Source organism: Plecotus auritus, assembly GCF_963455305.1.
Source record: "Plecotus auritus genome assembly, chromosome: 1".
Classification (NCBI taxonomy): Eukaryota; Metazoa; Chordata; class Mammalia; order Chiroptera; family Vespertilionidae; genus Plecotus; species Plecotus auritus.
Genome location: NC_137770.1, coordinates 9,744,354 through 9,762,458, shown reverse-complemented (window position 1 = coordinate 9,762,458; position 18,105 = coordinate 9,744,354). Strand labels below are relative to the sequence as shown.

Here is an 18,105-nt window from a genome sequence, read left to right as displayed (position 1 = left end):
GGCCCTCCTGGACACACACACACACACACACACACACACACACGTCTGCAGTAACCTTGGCAGGGCCGCCTTCCCTCTGTTGATCGGGCTGGCACGACCTGGGTTGGGGAGTAGAGAGGCTGTGCTCCCTGACTTGGAAGAGAAGTCTTCTAAACTCGCCATCCAGGAGGGGCTGGTGGGTTCTGGTCCCCCCACGCCCACCCCCACCCCAATGGGAGGACTTTCCTCTCTGTCTAGTTTGGTTACAAGGTCCTTCGGTTTTTGAAAATCAGAAATGGGTGTCCAGTGCCTGCCTGCCTTCCAAGTACTGTCAGAGCCGTGGCCGTGGGGGCTGGCTCTGCCTGGCACCCTGGACAAGGGCCCTTTCCTTTCCAAGCCCTGGCTGCCCAGTCTGTTGGATGAGATAGGTCAGGCTTCGTGCCGAGTGCAGTGCATCCTCGCCCAGTCCTCACCCCAGATCCCAGGAGGCCGGGCCTCGCTCTCCTGTGGTCCAGATGAGAAACTGAGGCTCAGGGAGGCAGACTTGCCCGATGCCATCTGGCTTGTCAGTGGCGGAGTAGAATTTGAACCTGGGGCGGTCTGTGCTCTTACCCCTGCGTTCTGGGGCCCCCCAACACCTGATCATATGGGCTGCAAGAGGGCACACAAGTGACCGTGAGCCCCAGGCCTTGGCTGACCGCTGACGGCTGACCGCCTCCTTCCACTGCCCTCGCTCTGCCCCAGGGCAAGCACTATGACGAAGAGAAGCGAGCTCTGAGCCACGAGATTGTCGCTCTCAACAACCACCTGCTGGAGGCCAAGATGACCATCGACAAGCTGATAGAGGACAACGTGAGTGTTGGGTCGTCTGGCCCTGGGGGCCCAGGCTCAGGTTTGAGGGGCAGGCACAGGGCACAGGGGCAGGTGCGCAGGGCCTCCAGGAGTGTCTGGGCCCGGGAAGGACAGGGCTGCCTCACCAGACACACTGCCAAGGGAGGAGACAGGAACACCGGGGCATAGTTTCTCAGTCAAGTCAGGGCTTCCCGACTCCAGGGTTTGGGCATGGCCATTCTCAGGGGCATTATGGCCACATGCCCACCCATGGGGACTCCCCAAGAGATGGGCCTGGCCGCCCTCCATGCATCCCTGGCTGCTGACCATGCATCCACTAATTAGTGTCTGCTCCTCGCCAGACCCTCCTGAGCTGAGACTATTGTGTGAACAACACAGGCAAAAAATTCCCTGCCCACGTGAGTTTACATCTGAGTGGGGAAGACAGACGACAAACGAGAGAAACGCGAACTCTGTAGTGTGTTACAAGTGCTAAATGCTGAAAAAAATCAAGCAGGGACCGGGGCTGGGGAGTTGCCAGTTGCAGGGTTAGCAAATTTCAGTAGGATGCTTCTGGAAGAGGCTGCTGGAGCCCAGACCGGAAGGGGGCGAGGGAGCTCGCCGGGTGGCTGATTGAAAGAACGGCAGGGAGACCAGAGTGGGCGGAGGACCAGGGTCTGAGGTCAGAAAGATAATGGGAGGCCACATCACATAGGCTCCTATAGGGACCTGGGTTTTATTCTGAGTGAAATAGGGACTCACTGGAGGTTCCTGAGCAGAGGAGTAACCTGAGTGGATGTCCCATGTTTACTGGGCTCACATGGCTGCCCTGCTGAGAACACACTGCAGGGATGAGGGTGGGAGCAGGGAGAGTGAGGGGGGGCTGTGGTGACAATCCAGGCGAAATCTGTGGAGGGATGGCCGGGAAGGCCGCCGAGGAGGTGGGCAGAAGGGCTCGGTGCTGCTTTCAAGATGGAAAGAAGCAACAGGATTGACAGAGATCTCAGATGTGGTGTGAAAGGAGATGGATCCTGTCATTTCCTGTTGGGGGGCACCTGGGGAGGGAGGGGGACAGCTGGGGAGGAGCAGGGGCTGGCTTTTGCAGCTACATCCAGTGGCAGCGCTGTGAAGGCCGCAGACATGCGGGTCAGCATTTGGGGCGGAGGTCAGCATCCTGTGGCGTTTGCACTGCAGACGGGCCGAGGTGCCCCAGGAGGGCATCCGATGAGAAGAGGGCAGGCTCAGAACAGGGTGCTTCTCAAGTCTGCTAAAGACTCAGTGGGCAGGCCAGGCGGTGCCCACAGCCCTCCGATGCCAGGGGCAGCCTGTCCGGGGCCTCACAGCGGGGCCAGTTCTCAGCTCTCAGCCAGCTGTGCCCTTCCCAGGAGGCCCATGCAGGCGAGAAGGCTAGAGACCCAGGATCCCTCCACTGTGCAGCCGAGTGGGGGCACCGGCCTCAGCACAGCAGGGGGAGGTGAGGGGCACCAGGTGGGGGGGCAGTAGTGGCGACCCTGCCTTCAACAGCTTGCCTGAGCTGCGGGCACCCAGTCCTGATGAAGATGGGCCGGTCAGTGGACCCCAGTCTCCTCAATGCCCAGGCCCTCACCGTGGATGGTCCCTGGGTTGGGGTGGGAAGAAAAGGCCCAGCCACAGGCACATGAACAGAGATTTTCCAAAGATAAACCAAATCCCCTGGTGCCTACTGTTTGCATCTGTTATCAGCTCAGGAGGCTGAGCAGGTCCCCACCTGGACCTGGGGTCACACAGCCCCTGCGCCCCACTCGCCCAGCCCTGCAGCCACCCCCCTCAGGCCACACTCTGAGAACAGGGTGTGAGTGGGGAGTCAAACGGGGGTGGCAGAGCTTGGGCCTGGCATTGCGGTGCTGCCTCTCCACCGAGTTCTCTGCTGGGACTCAAGCCTGGGTCTCCCGGAGGTCTGGGGCCATGGGGGCCCTTCTCCCGCTGCCCCCACCTGGTGAGGCTCCCACCTGGGGCAGCACCCCTCCATGCACCAGCAGCTCCAGGTCAGAGCCGAGGCCCCCATTCTGCAGGCAACGGCGAGAGGTCCTTGTCCTGCGAACTGCACGTGGGCTCTGCCCTCCGCTCTGTGGTCGGGGCGGCAGGGCCCAGGGGGGGCAAGCCTGGGCCGACACCTTCTCTTGTCTTTCAGGAGCTCTATAGGAAGGACTGCAACCTAGCGGCCCAGCTGCTGCAGTGCAGCCAGACCTACGGCAGGGTCCATAAGGTGTCCGAGGTATGTGAGCCCCACCCAGCCAGGTGCCCCCCGGGGCCCCTCGGGGCTCCTCGGTGCAGGCCCCACTCATGGCCACTCCCTGCTGCCCCCCTACAAGGGGGATGCCACCTCCTCACCAGCCTGGACAGCCTGCGCATCCCCCTCGGTGTCCTTGCCCATTCCAAGCCCCGACCCTCTGGGAGCCTGGCAGAAACCCTGTGGTTTGGTTTGGGCACGATTACGGATAGTGCCCGTTTCAGAGATGAGAGACCTGTCTGCACACGGAAGTGACTCAGCCAAGGCCACAGGGCTCTCTGATGCCAAATTCAGGCTGGTCCAGGGCCCACCCACCCTGGCCGGGCTGCCCCTCTCCTTCACCCAGGCCTCGGTCCTTGTCCCCTCTCCCCGGGCCTGGGCCACACCTGAGACACTCACAAAACAGATCAAACAGTAGCGGGACGTCCCCACGGGCACCAGGCGCTTGTGCGACCACTTCTGGGCGCCTGGCCCTCGATCTTTGTTGCATGTATTTCTGAGTCTGTCTTGTTCAGCAGCTCTGGACGCAACAGGGAGGAGCAAGTCAGCCCCTCAGTGGGGGGAAGTGTGGGAGAGGGGTCTGTAACCCCGGAGAGGGGCCGCGTGAGACCCTGAGACCCTGGTTCCAGCGGGCTGGGGGCCGAGGTGCCCAGGGGTACTCAGGCGAATCCAGGAGCCTCCCGGGCTCAGCTCCAGCTGGTGCCACATGAGGGCCCGGGGCAGGTCCCTCCCGGTTCTTCTGCCTGTGTGTGGGTCCTAGGCTGACTTGCCCCCTGCCCGCCCCCCCTCCCCGTTCCAGCTGCCAGCGGAATTTCAGGAGCGCTTGAGCCTGCACTTGGAGAAGCATGGCTGCAGCCTGCCCTCCACGCTCTGCCGCCCCGGCAGCGTGCCGCTCTGCGTCATTGCCAAGGTGCTGGAGAAGCCGGAGCCCAGCAGCCTGTCCTCCCCCGTGTCCGTGTCGGTCTCGGTGTCGGATGCTTCCACCCGAGACCTGGCCTTCCGCGAGGGGATGCCGAAGTCGAGCCTGCTGCCCCCCTACAAGGAGGATGCCTACTGCAGCGACTCGGCCCTCTTCTGCCCGGAGGAGCCAAGGCGTGACCGTGACCGGCGGCCCAGCGTGGATGCGGTCGCGAGCAATATGAGCTTCCTGCAGACCCAGAATTCCACTGACAGCGCCGCGGGGGAGGAGGAGGAGGCCGGGGCGGCTGCCTACCCGGAGGCCTACCCGGAGGCCTACCCGGAGGAGTTCCGGCGTGAGGCCTTCCAGGGCGAGGCCTTCCCGGGCGAGTCCTTCCCGGGGGAGGCCTTCCCTGGCTACTCGGCCTCGCTGCCCACATCCAGCTCCTACTCGAGCTTCAGCGCCACCTCGGAGGAGAGGGAGCGCGCCGAGGCCAGCACGATGACCGCCTCGCAGCGGGCCGTCTACCTGGATGGCCGCGAGCAGCTCTTCCAGCGCCCGCCGCCCCCCACCTACCAGAGCAGCCGGCCCTATGCCAAGGGCTCGGGGGCCCTGCTGGAAACCCCGGTGCCCCCAGAGTTCGAGCTCGAGACGACCTTCCCATCCTACCAGGCTGAGCCCTTCAGCTTCCAGGCCGTCCCCAAGACCCTGGTGTCTCCAAACCTGTGGAGCCTGCGAGCCAAGTCTGTGTCGTCCCGGATGCCCAGGGGGGAGGCGCGCAGCCCGCGCGAGCAGTGGCGCCCCGTGCACGTGGAGGATCTCGGGGCCCACGCCTTCCCAGCCCCCTCGCGGCGACCCTCGCCCCGCAACTTCTCCCAGCGCCACTATGCAAGAGGCAGCTCAGGCAGCATGGCGCATGGCCGTACCAGCCCCCTGTACGCCAGCTACAAGGCCGACAACTTCTCGGAGGATGACGACTTCTCCCAGGGCCACCTGGCAGAGTCCTGCTTCCTCGGGGCCTGCGGCTCTGCCAAGCCGATGCCCGGCTACGCAGCCAGCGAAGACGACGGAGAGAGGCCCCAGGGGCAGCTGTGCGGGGTGGCCAGCCCCGAGCCCGACAGCCTCTTCAGCTCCAGGGATTCCTTCGAGCCCAGCTCCATGGAGGGTTCCCCTGAAATGCATCCCGCGGCCCGCCGGAACCCCCAGGCAGCCTTCTCCCGGAGCAGGAGCTCCGGGCTCAGCCGCAAGGATAGCCTCACCAAAGCCCAGCTCTACGGAACCCTGCTCAACTAAAGCCCTGCCCACAGGCCAAGGCCAAGGCCAAGGCCAGGGGCACCCGCCGCCCACTGTGCACCCCAGGGCGCTGCCCCACCTGCCCCCAGACACCCATCCCTTGGGCCCTGCCCACAGTGACCCCTCTCCCACGAAGTGACCCCTCTCTGCCTCAGTGACCCCTCTGCCTCAGTGACCCCTCTGCCTCAGTGACCCCTCTGCCTCGTGACCCCTCTCTGCCTCAGTGACTCCTCTACCTTGTAGTGACCCCTCTGCCTTGTAGTGACCCCTCTGCCTCGTAGTGACCCCTCTACCTTGTAGTGACCCCTCTGCCTCAGTGACCCCTCTGCCTCAGTGACCCCTGTCTTGTAGTGACCCCTCTGCCTCAGTGACCCCTCACCCTCGTAGTGACCCCTCTGCCTCAGTGACCCCTCTGCCTTGTAGTGACCCCTCTGCCTCAGTGACCCCTCTGCCTCGTAGTGACCCCTCTACCTTGTAGTGACCCCTCTGCCTCAGTGACCCCTCTGCCTCAGTGACCCCTGTCTTGTAGTGACCCCTCTGCCTCAGTGACCCCTGTCTTGTAGTGACCCCTCTGCCTCAGTGACCCCTCACCCTCGTAGTGACCCCTCTGCCTCAGTGACCCCTCTGCCTCGTAGTGACCCCTCTGCCTCGTAGTGACCCCTCTGCCTCGTAGTGACCCCTCTGCCTCGTAGTGACCTCTCTCCCATGTAGTGACCCCTGTGCCTCGTAGTGACCCCTCTCCCTCGTAGTGACCCCTCTGCCTCGTAGTGACCTCTCTCCCATGTAGTGACCCCTCTGCCTCGTAGTGACCCCGTGCAGCCTGAGAAGAGGACCCCTGTGATGTGTGACCCCCAGCGCCACCACGATGGAACTCCCTGAGGACGTTTCTCACACTAACATCTTTCCCCACCCGAGATGAGCATTCCCCCCTTTTATAAAGTGAAACTATTTTTCTAGAGAAAAAGGGTCTTTCTCAACGCACGTGGCCTCCAGCTCCTGGATGGCAGCCTTGCGTTTCCAACACACAGCTCCTTTATTTTCCGGGCGAGGACATGTGGGGCCTGGCCCTTGGAGGGAAGGACAGTGTTGACACCTCGAAAGCCAGCGACAAGGAAACCTGGAGCTCTGCCCACAAGGAGGGGAACCCAGCGGGTGAAGGGATGTGAGACACTGTGAACGTTTCCGTGTGGCTGACCCGCACCCAGCGCTCCCGCAGTCGTCGTCCCGAGTTGGGCCGGTGCTCGTCCCCCAGTTCCCGGTGCTCGTCCCCATGTCCCGCTGCCCGCACCACCTGGCTCTACCTCAGCTGCGAAGAGCCTCTCCGACCCCCGACCCCCGACCCCGTCCTGTGGCTCACTCTCCTGTCTGTGATGCATGCCGTCCCGTTACTACTGTATTTACACTCACTAATAAAGAACCGTGGTGGAAAGCATTCAGGTTTGGGCTGTTTCTTCTCCCCACTGCCTTTTGACCTCTGGGACCTGTGGCCCTCAGTGCCGCCCCCCTGCCCTCACTTGTCCTTCGCCCCCTGCAGCCAGGACTGGTTCCCAAGAGTTCTCCCTGCCACTGGCGTCTTTGTCAAAAGTCTGGATTCCTCCACTGCCTAACCCGCTAGACGTGACTACTGCCCTGGCAGCCAATGTTCCCACAGTCACACCCCCATCCTTTCCTGCGTGTTGGACTTACACAATCCAGGACTGCTGGTTCCCAACTGCTCGCCTGCCTGCCTGCCTGATTGCCCCTAACCGCTTCTGCCTGCCAGCCTGATCACCCCTAACCACTCCCCTGCCAGCCTGATCAATGCCTAACTGCTCCACTGCTGGCCCAATTGCCCCCAACTGCCCTCCCCTAGAGGCCCAGTCACCCCTAACTGCCCTCCCCTGCCAGCCTGGTTGCCCATAACTGTCCTCCCCTGCAGGCCTGGTCCCCCCAACTGTCCTCCCCTGCTGGCCTGGTCACCCCCCCCCGACTGCCCTCCCCTGCAGGCCTGGTCCCTCCCAACTGCCCTCCCCTGCTGGCCTGGTATCCCCCAACTGCCCTCCTCTGCCAGCCCAGTCACCCCTAACTGCTCTCCCCTGCAGGCCATCTTGTGGCGGCCATCTTGTGTGTTAGAGTGATGGTCAATTTGCATATTACTCTTTTATTAGATAGGCTAGTATTTCCCTGCCCGCTCTCTCCCTCCCCTCCTCACTGCATCCTCCGTCTGCCCCCCTTCAGCTGACCCACATGCTCTGTATGCACTGTCTTCACTAATCCTCTCCTCTTGTGCCCGCTCAGCCACCACACACAGTCACGGGGCTTTTCGTTTCAGCTGTGTTTTCCATTCCTACCCGCTCTATCTGGTTGTTTGACAAACCCACGATGCGACTTTCTAAGTTTCCTACTCCCTGGAGACAGTGGGCACAGCGGTTCCCCATCTGGCCTGGCACTTCTATCCTGTGGGGTCTGTGTGGGTCTGTTTCCCTTGGTCCCTGCCCAAGCTGCTTTGTTCCTCCAGGTGCCTGGTTATCTTTGACGCCCCGAGGATGCTCTTATAGGTTCTTCGAGACCTGGGATGGGGGCCCCTCCCCAGGGGCTTCATGTTCCCTCCTTCCAGGGCCAGCCACTTCCCACTGGGGACCACCTGGCCCGGTGCAGGCCTTCAAGTTCCCTGGCCTGCCCAGCTTCATCTGTCCAGGGTGGGTTTGCCTCTTGCCAGACAACCCCAAGTGGGAGGGGCCTTGGTGATGGCTCCCAGCATCCCTGCCCTTGACCCACCTCTGCAGAGGGGGCCAGAGGACCCCAAATGCCCTCCCCCAGGAGCAGATTCACCCCAAGAAGCAGCCTCGCAGAGTCGGAGGGGCTGTGGAGAGGCGCAGGGGCTGTTTTTCCATGGGCAGATGGAGGAAGCAACCCTCACTGGACTGGGAGGAGGGGGGCACCTGGAAAGGTGGAGGGGAAGAGAGCAGCCCCTGGCACCCAGTGGGTTCTCTCTCAGATGCTTTCCCATGGGGAGCCTGAGCCCCATCAGCCCCCCACCCCGTGTCAGCCATGCAACACAGCAGCAAGGCTGAGAACCCTAAGAGCTACACAGCCTTGGCCCAGAGCCCCTGTCAGATTCAGGGTCCTGGCCCCACATCGCCTCAGGGCCTGAGGCTCCCCTAGGTGCCCTCCAAAGCCAGCTGTCCTGGTGTGGGGTGCCCTCTTCTACCATCCCCCTTCTCCCTGCACCCGGAATCCTGCTGCACCAGGGAAACCCTGTCTGTGCACCCACCATCTACCCACCTGCCACGTATGTTCCTCCTCAATCCCACATGGAGTGCAGAGTGGGCTGTGCCACCAGCTGACCATGTGACTCTGTCTGGGCAAGTCTCAGATACCCCTGGTCCAGTTCCCCCTCTGGAGCCTAGGACAGGGACTGGCGAGCTTCCCAGGGGCCCCTACACGGGTGACGGTCCCATGCGGAGCCCCAGCTGGGACAGAGGGGATCTGAGGGAGGGGAAAGGCACAGGCTCTGGAGTCAGGTGGCCCTGGGCGCATCCCTCTGCCCTCCGAGCAGCGGTTTCCTCAACTGGACAGAGCGATCATGGCCATCTCACAGGAGCTGCGAGCATGAGCTCTACATGCCATGGCCACGGCACTCAGAGCCACGGCCGGGCCCGCAGCACAGAGCCACAGCCAGGCCCCAGCACTCAGAGCCACAGCCAGGCCCGCAGCACTCAGAGCCACGGCCGGGCCCCCAGCACTCAGAGCCACGGCCGGGCCCCCAGCACTCAGAGCCACGGCCGGGCCCCCAGCACTCAGAGCCACGGCCAGGCTCCAGCACTCAGAGCCACATCCCAGCCCCAGCACTCAGAGCCACGGCCGGGCCCGCAGCACTCAGAGCCACGGCCGGGCCCGCAGCACTCAGAGCCACGGCCGGGTCCGCAGCACTCAGAGCCACGGCCGGGCTCCCAGCACTCAGAGCCACGGCCGGGCTCTCAGCACTCAGAGCCACGCCAGCACCTCCAGATGAGGGGTTCTTCCCCACGACAGCCGCGGGCCAGCCGTGCAGATGTATGAGTGAGTCAAGGTGAGCACGCAGCCCAGGAAGGTGAGGCAGGCCCAGTCCACACTTCTTCATCCTTGCTCCACACTTTCTAAAGTTAGCTTCTTATTTTCACATTGCGAATGGCGAACTCCCCACTACCTGGCAGAGGACCAGAGTGAGCCTCTAAGAATGCTCTTTGGAAGAAAGCGTTCAGAGAAGGAAACCGAGAGAGGCACAGAGTACAGCCGCCATTCTTCCCAGTAAGTCACCCACCCAAGGGGAGGGGCTTGCAGACAGCTGGGCTCGGGGCAGAGGTGATCAAGCCCACAAGCAGCGCTGAGAACAGCCACTGTGGCTCCTGGGAGCCCTGGGTGTCTCCCCGCCCCATGCGGGCAGAGCTTTGGTTGGTTCAAGGGGACCAGCCTGAAAAAGAAACGAACTCGAGGACGGCTCCTGACAGCAGACTAGGCCTGGAGCCAGGCTCAGGAAGAGAGGCTGTTACCCACTATTCCTGCAGCTCCCCCACCCGCCCATGGCCTCCTCCTTAGGTCCTCGATGTTTCCTCACTGACTCCCCTGCTAGGGACGCCCTCCTCACCAGCTCACCACCTGCCTCCTCCAGGAAGCCTTCCAAGGACCCCTCTGCCCTGAGCCAGGGCATCTGCAGTCCCCCTGACCCTTTGGTGGATCCTTGGGCTCTTGGGCAGCCCCTCAATAATAGTCCTGGTGGGGTTTCGTGCTCAGCAGCCCCACAGATCGCAGCAGCTGGGTCTTTCCCAGCCTGACTCCTCGAAGTTCCTCAAGGGCCCTCCACATCACTCCGTCACCCGGCAGACGCACTGGCGTGGGCAGCGTGCACACTTAACAGGGCTGGGGCAGGTCCAAAGTCCAGCTGGAGTGCTCCGTGGGGAGGAAGGGGGCCTGGGCCTGAGCAGACTGGGCCAGGCTAGGCCCTGTGGGACGGGTGGACTGCCGTGCTCTGCAGAGTTCCCGAGGACAGACCTGAGGTCCAGCGCCCCCTTTCCTTGGGCCCCCTCGTCAGGACCCGCAGAGCGGGGCTGCGCCCTCTCCAGATCCCAGCATTCTCATTTCGAGCTCCAGCGGGCGCAAGTGGGGCGGCGAGAGGAACTGCCAACACACATTTATCGCTGAAGTCACCTACAAAACAGCGAGACGCGCGTATTTACTGAGCGTCACAAGCAGTGTGCCAGGCACTCACTTCCCAGCCTCACAACTGAAACAAAAGGCTCCTGGCCCGATTTCAGAGGAACTGAGGACCCCGGGTGGAGCGCCAGCCTCAGTATTTAGTCCCACCCACCCCCAGGGAGCCGGGGGCGGTCATGTCTGTCCAGGGGCGCTGCGCTGGAAGGCTCAGTGCCAGATCTTGATGTCACCCTCCCAGGAGCAGGTGGCGAGGACGGAAGGCAGCACAGGGTGGAAGGTGGTGCCCACGCAGGCCTGCGTGTGCCCGTGCAGCGTGCGTGCCCGGCTGGCCGTGCGGAAGCAGTAGAGCAGGACCCGGCCGTCTGCGCTGCCCGTCACCAGCAGGTCTCCGTCCGGGGAGCACTCGCAGCCCACCGCGTAGCCTTCCACCTGCAAGGGCGACACGGGTGAGCCCACAGCTCGCCTGCGCAATGGCAGTCATTCCACCCACTACAGAGCGGCAGGCCAGGAGCTGCGCCCGAGCTCCCCCAAGACGGGTTCTGGTGTGACCGTGTACAGGTTACCTCAGTGGTGCCCAGGAGGCACAGCTCCAGCAGGGTTGGCGGGGTCCAGCCTGCTGACATCACCCAGCCCAGGCCCCTCCCCAACAGGAGGCAGGTCTCAGTGATGAAAGGGGGCAGAGCTAGAGACTCTGTCCTGCCCCATCCCTAACCTCTGGGACAGGTCCACAGGAGCGGAATCAGAGGAAACCTTTCCCCCTGCAGCTGGGGCCCGGGGCAGAGCGATACGGCCCAGCCTTGAGTGGACACCAGGCCACACAGCATGTGGTCACCGGGGAAGCAGAAAACAGAATCTGCTGGACAGAGGTCTGTGCACTCTGACCCCAAGTCTGTTGCTGGCATCATGTGGCAGGAGGCTCTGGGGCCATGCTCAGCCTTCTGGGGGTGGGGTGGGGGGGGGCAGGTAAGCGGTACCTTGTGCCCTTCGTAGCGCCGCCTTCTGCTCATCCGGTAGGGCCACACGGCGGAGAAGAGGGCCAGGTAGTTGCCATTGGTCTGGGCCAGGAACACGGGCTCCCGCGGGTGCAAGGCCAGGCTGGGGCAGGTGTACCTCTCCTGGGAAACAGCGGGCCACACAGAGGGTCAAGGATGCTCGGGCTGTGCCTGCTGCCTCTGCAGACACACCGCCCTGCTCTCTGCTCACAGGCCACGTGCCCTCCTCCCGGACCTTGGCTTCAGGTCGGGATGAGTTTCCTGCTGCTGCTGTAACCAACTGCCGCAAACTCAGTGGCTTGAAACGCACAAACTTAGGATCGTACAGATCTGGAGGTCAGAAGTCTGAGCAGGGTCTCGCTGGGCTAAGCACGGTGTCAGCAGAGCTGTGCTCACTCCGGAGGCTCCAGGGGGAAGTGCTTCCTGCGCTTCCAGCTTCCAGGAGCCACTTGCCCTCCTTGGCCCACGGCCCTTGTGGTGGATCTTAAAGGGCCCTCCAAAACATAGTCACATCCTAATTCCTAGGGCCCATGCTTGACACCTTGCATGCCTTTGCAGAAGTAACTAAGTTAAGAATCTTGATGTGGGGGGTTACCCTGTATTATTGCCTAAATTCGGCCATGTGTATCCTTCCTTATAAGGGAGGCACAGGGAGATGAGACGCACACAGGCGATGTGAACATGGATCAGAGAGCAATCTGAAGATGCTGGTGTATAGCTCGGGGGGATGCCCAGTATCACCAGCAGCCACCAGACACGAGGCAGTAAGGGACAGATCTGCCCAGCATCTCAGAGGGCGCGGGCCCTGCCAACACCTGATTTCAGCCAGTGATACGGAGTCAGACTGCTATCCTCAGGAATGTGTGGGAATACACTGCTGATGGCTTAAGCCTCCAATCTGTGGTAACATGTTCCACAGGAATAGAGAACGAATGTGCGTGCCCATCCCCCCATTCCACAGGGGGCCCTCAGGGGCAGCCCAGCGCAGGGTCCCACACAGTCCAAATGCACCATCAGTGAAGAGGTAAATGATCAAGTGAGAAGACAAATGAGAACAGTGTGCAAAACCCGGCAGGGAGATCTCACTGTTTGATGGGCTCAGTCACACAGAAGCACCCCTGGGAACTCCCTTCTCAGTGGCGCCTGTCCTTTCACGTTCTAAGAGTTGCCCAAATTCAGAGGGCAAAGCAGGAGCAGTCGGACTAATAATACCCAGCTGCAGACTAGTGTGCCCATCAGAGGCATGGAAGGCGTGGCGGCCCCATGATGAGCCCCCCGGCATGATGCTGCTGGCAAGGAGGTGTGCGTCTGGCACAGCTCAGGCCAGCAGCACTCCATCCACCTCATTCGCTTCCTCTGCTCTCCACTGGGGCTGATGGAGGCAGGAAGCCCCGGTGGTCAGGCGTGCCCCCCATCCCCCTCCCATGGCCTGCTTTTCCTAGGAGGTTACACTGGACCCTAAAGTGAGATCTAGAGGCAGGTTTGCTCAGGGTCACTCAGAACCATCTGAAAACAAGGGGAAAGCAAGGAGAGGGAAAAGGTGTGCATGTACACCTGACACATATTTTTAAATTCAGGGGGGAGCACCGAAGAGATTAGCCACGGCTTATTTGAAATCTTAAATGATGGTTGTGGTGATGATGGTGATGGCAGTGTAAAGATGATGGTGATGATTACAGTGGTGGTGATGATAGTGATAGTTAAAATGATGATGATGATGTGGTGGTGGTGGTAGTGATGATGATATGATGATAATGATAGTGATGGTGACGATGATGGTAACAATGGTGATAGTTATGATGATGATAGTGATAGAAGTGATTATGGTGATGATGGTGATAATGGTGATAGTTATGATGATGATAGTGATAGTAGTGATGATGGTGATGATGGTGATAATGGTGATAGTTATGATGGTGGTGGTAGTGATCACAGTGATAATGGTGATAGTTATGATGGTGGTGGTGATCACAGTGATAATGGTGATTAGTAACGGTGGTGGCAATGGTGATGATGATGGTGGTGGTGGTGGTGATTGTGGTGGTGGTGGTGGTGGTGATGATGGTGGTGGTGGTGATGATGGTGGTGGTGGTGGTGATGATGGTGGTGGTGGTGGTGGTGATGATGGTGGTGGTGGTGGTGATGATGATGGTGGTGGTGGTGGTGATGATGATGATGGTGGTGGTGGTGGTGATGATGGTGGTGGTGGTAGTGATGATGATGGTGATAATGGTGATAGTTATGATGATGGTGGTGGTGATCACAGTGATAATGGTGATAGTTATGATGGTGGTGGTGGTGATCACAGTGATAATGGTGATAGTTATGATGATGGTGGTGGTGATCACAGTGATAATGGTGATAGTTATGATGGTGGTGGTGGTGATCACAGTGATAATGGTGATAGTTATGATGATGGTGGTGATCACAGTGATAATGGTGATAGTTATGATGGTGGTGGTGATCACAGTGATAATGGTGATAGTTATGATGATGGTGGTGGTGATCACAGTGATAATGGTGATAGTTATGATGGTGGTGGTGGTGATCACAGTGATAATGGTGATAGTTATGATGGTGGTGGTGGTGATCACAGTGATAATGGTGATAGTTATGATGGTGGTGGTGATCACAGTGATAGTGGTGATAGTTATGATGGTGGTGGTGATCACAGTGATAATGGTGATAGTTATGATGGTGGTGGTGATCACAGTGATAATGGTGATTAGTAACGTTGGTGGTGGTGGTGATCACAGTGATAATGGTGATAGTTATGATGGTGGTGGTGGTGATCACAGTGATAATGGTGATTAGTAACGTTGGTGGTGGCAATGGTGATGATGATGGTGGTGGTGGTGATGATGACGGTGGTGGTGGTGGTGGTGGTGGTGATGGTGGTGGTGATCACAGTGGTAATGATGATGGTGGTGGTGGTGGTGGTGATGATGGTGGTGGTGGTGGTGATGATGATGGTGGTGGTGGTGATGATGATGATGGTGGTGGTGGTGGTGATGATGGTGGTGGTGGTCGTGATGATGGTGGTGGTGGTGATGATGATGATGGTGGTGGTGGTGGTGATGGTGGTGGTGGTGGTGGTGATGATGATGGTGGTGGTGATCACAGTGGTGGTGATGATGGTGGTGGTGATCACAGTGGTGGTGATGATGGTGGTGGTGACAGTGGTAATGATGATGGTGGTGGTGGTGATGATGACGGTGGTGGTGGTGATGACGGTGGTGGTGGTGATGATGATGGTGGGTGGTGGTGGTGATGATGGTGGTGGTGATCACAGTGGTAATAATGATGGTGGTGGTGACAGTGGTAATGATGGTGATAATGTAAGTAATGCATTTATGAAGTAATCCCTGTACCTGGCACCATTCTAGACCCTTAATAAGTGCTCTTTAAATTCTCAAAACCACTCTGTGAGGCAAGTAATATTCTCACCCTCAATTTTCTAAGAGGACAGTGAGAATCAAAAAGGCTAAGTAATGGGCCCAGCGCCCCAGTTTGTGAGTGGTGAACCCAGGACCGTAATTCAGGTGGTCTGACTCGAGTTTCTCTGCTGAACTCCTGAGCCACAACTCCTGCCAGAGCCACTCAGCAAAGGAGGGCAGCGTTCCACGGGCTGGCTGGGGTGGCAGAGAAAGGGTAGGGGTGTCTCGAGCTGCTCGGCCGTCTACCAGTCCATCTGTACTGGCTGCCCCCCCACACCCTTACTCTGTGGGGGGGCTGTGCAGGGCGGGGTCGAGTGGGAGGACAGTTAGGGAGATACTGTAAAATGGAGCCTGTGGACTTACACTCGCCTTCCCTTGCCCTAGAAATTTCAGGCAGCCAATCTGTCTGCAAAGATCCTGCCTACTGAACCGTCTCCCACAGGAAGTGACCTGGGACCTAGGGCTACATGGGGCTGAAACAGAAAGTAATGCCAAATAGGGTTTCTCACATGGAAAATCTGGTTGGAGATTTTGGCAGAGCTCCGGAAATCCCAGGCGATAATGGTGCGATCAGCAGAGTCTCGGCTCGAAGCATCTGTGCTACTCAGAAACTCAGAGCCTTCCTGGAGGAAGAGGATGTCCAAGGTCTGCTGGATGGTCGCCTTGTAGCTTCTCACCACCTGCAAGAATGGGCGCCTGTCATGCTGGTGGGCCCAGGAGCACTGGGCAGGCCTCCACAGGGGGTTAGGGAGGGCAGTGTGTGGGACAAGGTGCCCGAGATGTGGCGTTGGGGGCTGCTGCAGGGAGACCTGGGGCCCTTCGATTCCACCAGGAAAATGTCTGTCTGCTCAGGACCTACCCACACCTCCCACAGCCTTGCCTGATAGTACCTCCTCGTGGAGAGTCCCCCTCCCACACTCACCCCTCACCCATTGGTGTGGGGCCCAGGGAGGTGTGAGGATCTCCGGTCAGACTGGTCCCCTAGAGAGCCACAAAGGCAAGCTGAGGGAAGGGCCTGCGCCTAGCCAAGGGCACCCAAGGGGCATCAGGGATGTCCATCAACCTGGAGCCATTCTTGCTTCTGAAGACGGCACAGAATTCAAGCTCACAACATCCCAGCCTATTGCCCTGGAGTAGAAGCTGTGTTGCTGGGAGTGAAAGTTCTTGGAGACCATAAAGCCAGAACCATAGTGAACAGGTTAGCTTTAGACATGGGGGAGAGGGCCAAGGTTTGGCTTTTTATTCCCATAACAAATTGTAGGGTACCAGAGGGTGGCAGAGCTATCAGCAGTCTGTTTTATTTATTTATTTACTTGTTTATTTATTTATTCATTTATTTAAAGCCTTGTTTCCCTTTATTTTTTTTTTTATATTAAACTAGAGGCCCGGTGCACAAAAATCATGCACTGAGGCAGGGAGGGGTCCCTCAGCCCAGGACCCCTCGCTCCTTACTGCCTGCCTACAGCGGAGGCGGGAGAGGGTCCCGCCACTGCCACTGTGCTCACCAGCCGTGAGCCTGGCTTCTGGCTGAACGGCACTCCCCCTGTGGGAGCGCACTGACCACCAGGGGGCAGCTCCTGCACTGAGCATCTGCCCCCTGGTGATCACTGTGCATCATAGTGACCGGTTGTTCCACCGTTCAGTTGATTAGCATATTAGGGTTTTATTATATAGGATTTATTGGGGTGCCATTGGTCAACACGAACATACAGATGTCAGGTGTGGGTTTCTATGTTACAAGGTCTGTAAATTGCACCGCGTGCCCACCACCCAAAGTCACATCTTCTCCCATCACCATATATTAGGACCCCTTTCTCCCCGACCCCTTCCCTCTGGCAACCACCACACTGCTGTTTGTGTCCATGAGTTTCAGTTTTATATCCCACATATGAGTGAACTCATATGGTTCTTAGCCTTTTCTGGCTGACTTCTTTCACTTAGCATAATGTTCTCAAGGTCCATCCATGTTGTTGCAAATGGCACTATTTCATCCTTTCTTACAGCTGAGTAGTATTCTGTTGTGTGCATGTATCACAGCTTCTTTATCCAGCCCTCACTGCAGAGCACTTTGGTTGTTTCCATGTCTTGGCCACCATAAATAACGCTTCAATGAATATAGGGGTGCATATATCTTTGTGAATACATGTTTTTGAGATCTTGGGGTATATACCCAGGAGAGGGATTGTTGGGTCATATGGTAGCTCTATTCTTAATTGTTTGAGGAATCGCCAGACTGCTTTCCGTAGTGGTTGTACCAGTCTACATTCCCACCAGCAGTGGATAAGGGCTCCCTTTCTCCCTAGAACTTCCCCAACACTTGTTCTTGCTTGTCTTGTTGATAAGGGCCACTCTAACAGGTGTGAGGTGGTATCTCACTGTAGTTTTGATGTGCATTTCCCTGATTGCCAGTGAGGTAGAACATATTTTCAATATATCTATTGGCTCTTCATATTTCTTATGGAGAGAGGAGTGTTTTCAGGTCCTCTGCCCACTCTTTGATTGGGTTATTTATCTGGTATTGAGTTTTACAAGTTCTTTATATATTTTGGAAATTAAACCTTTGTCAGAGCCACTGTTTGCAAATATCATCTCCCATCTGGTTGGCTGCCTCTTTGTTCTGTTGTCAGTTTCTTCTGCTGGGCAGAAGCTTTTTGGTTTTAGTCCCATTCATTTATTTTTGCCTTTACTTCCTTTGCCTTTGGGGTCAAGTTCATAAAATGTTCTCTACGACCCAGGTCCATAAGTTTAGTATCTATATTTTCTTCTATGTAACTTACTGTTTTGGTCTTCTATTTGGGTCTCTGGTCCATTTCGAATTAATTTTTGTACATGGGGACAAATTGCAATCCAGCTTCATTCCTTTGCATGTGGCTCTCCGGTTTTCCCAGCACATTTATTGAAGAGACTATCTTTACTCCATTGTGTGTTTCTGGCTCCTTTGTCGAAAATTATCTGTCCAGCCCAGCTGGCGTGACTCAGTGGTTGAGTGACGACCTATGAACCAGGAGGTCATGGTTCAATTCCCGGTCAGGGCACATGCCCGGGTTGTGGGCTCGATCCCTAGTGTGGGGCATGTAGGATGCAGCCGATCAATGATTCTCTGTCATCATTGAGGTTTCTCTCTCTCTCTCCCTCTACCTTCCTCTCTGAAATCAATAATATATATATGAAAATTATCTGTCCATGTGCTAGTACATTTGTTTTAAAGCTGGGCTCTCTATTCCATTCCACTGA

General features: G+C 58.2%; 2 protein-coding genes across 32 annotated transcripts in view; one reads left to right on the top strand and one right to left on the bottom strand.

The window, feature by feature from the left end:
• Window positions 1–6,698, top strand: part of BEGAIN (brain enriched guanylate kinase associated) — a 39,616-nt gene extending 32,918 nt beyond the window's left edge. For all 23 annotated transcript variants that reach the window (XM_080648869.1, XM_080648868.1, XM_080648884.1 and 20 more), the window contains 3 exons: window positions 724–831; window positions 2,981–3,064; window positions 3,879–6,698. In XM_080648869.1, coding sequence (XP_080504995.1) covers window positions 724–831; window positions 2,981–3,064; window positions 3,879–5,270 — 1,584 coding nt within the window. In that variant the 3' untranslated portion in view covers window positions 5,271–6,698. The remainder of the gene's footprint in view (window positions 1–723; window positions 832–2,980; window positions 3,065–3,878) is intronic.
• A 3,600-nt stretch (window positions 6,699–10,298) lies between these two features.
• WDR25 (WD repeat domain 25) overlaps window positions 10,299–18,105 on the bottom strand; it is a 146,662-nt gene continuing 138,855 nt past the window's right edge. For all 9 annotated transcript variants that reach the window (XM_080671818.1, XM_080671815.1, XM_080671819.1 and 6 more), the window contains 3 exons: window positions 15,381–15,551; window positions 11,417–11,557; window positions 10,299–10,871 (listed from right to left, as the gene is read on the bottom strand). In XM_080671818.1, the coding sequence (XP_080527944.1) occupies window positions 10,650–10,871; window positions 11,417–11,557; window positions 15,381–15,551 (534 nt within the window). In that variant the 3' untranslated portion in view covers window positions 10,299–10,649. The remainder of the gene's footprint in view (window positions 10,872–11,416; window positions 11,558–15,380; window positions 15,552–18,105) is intronic.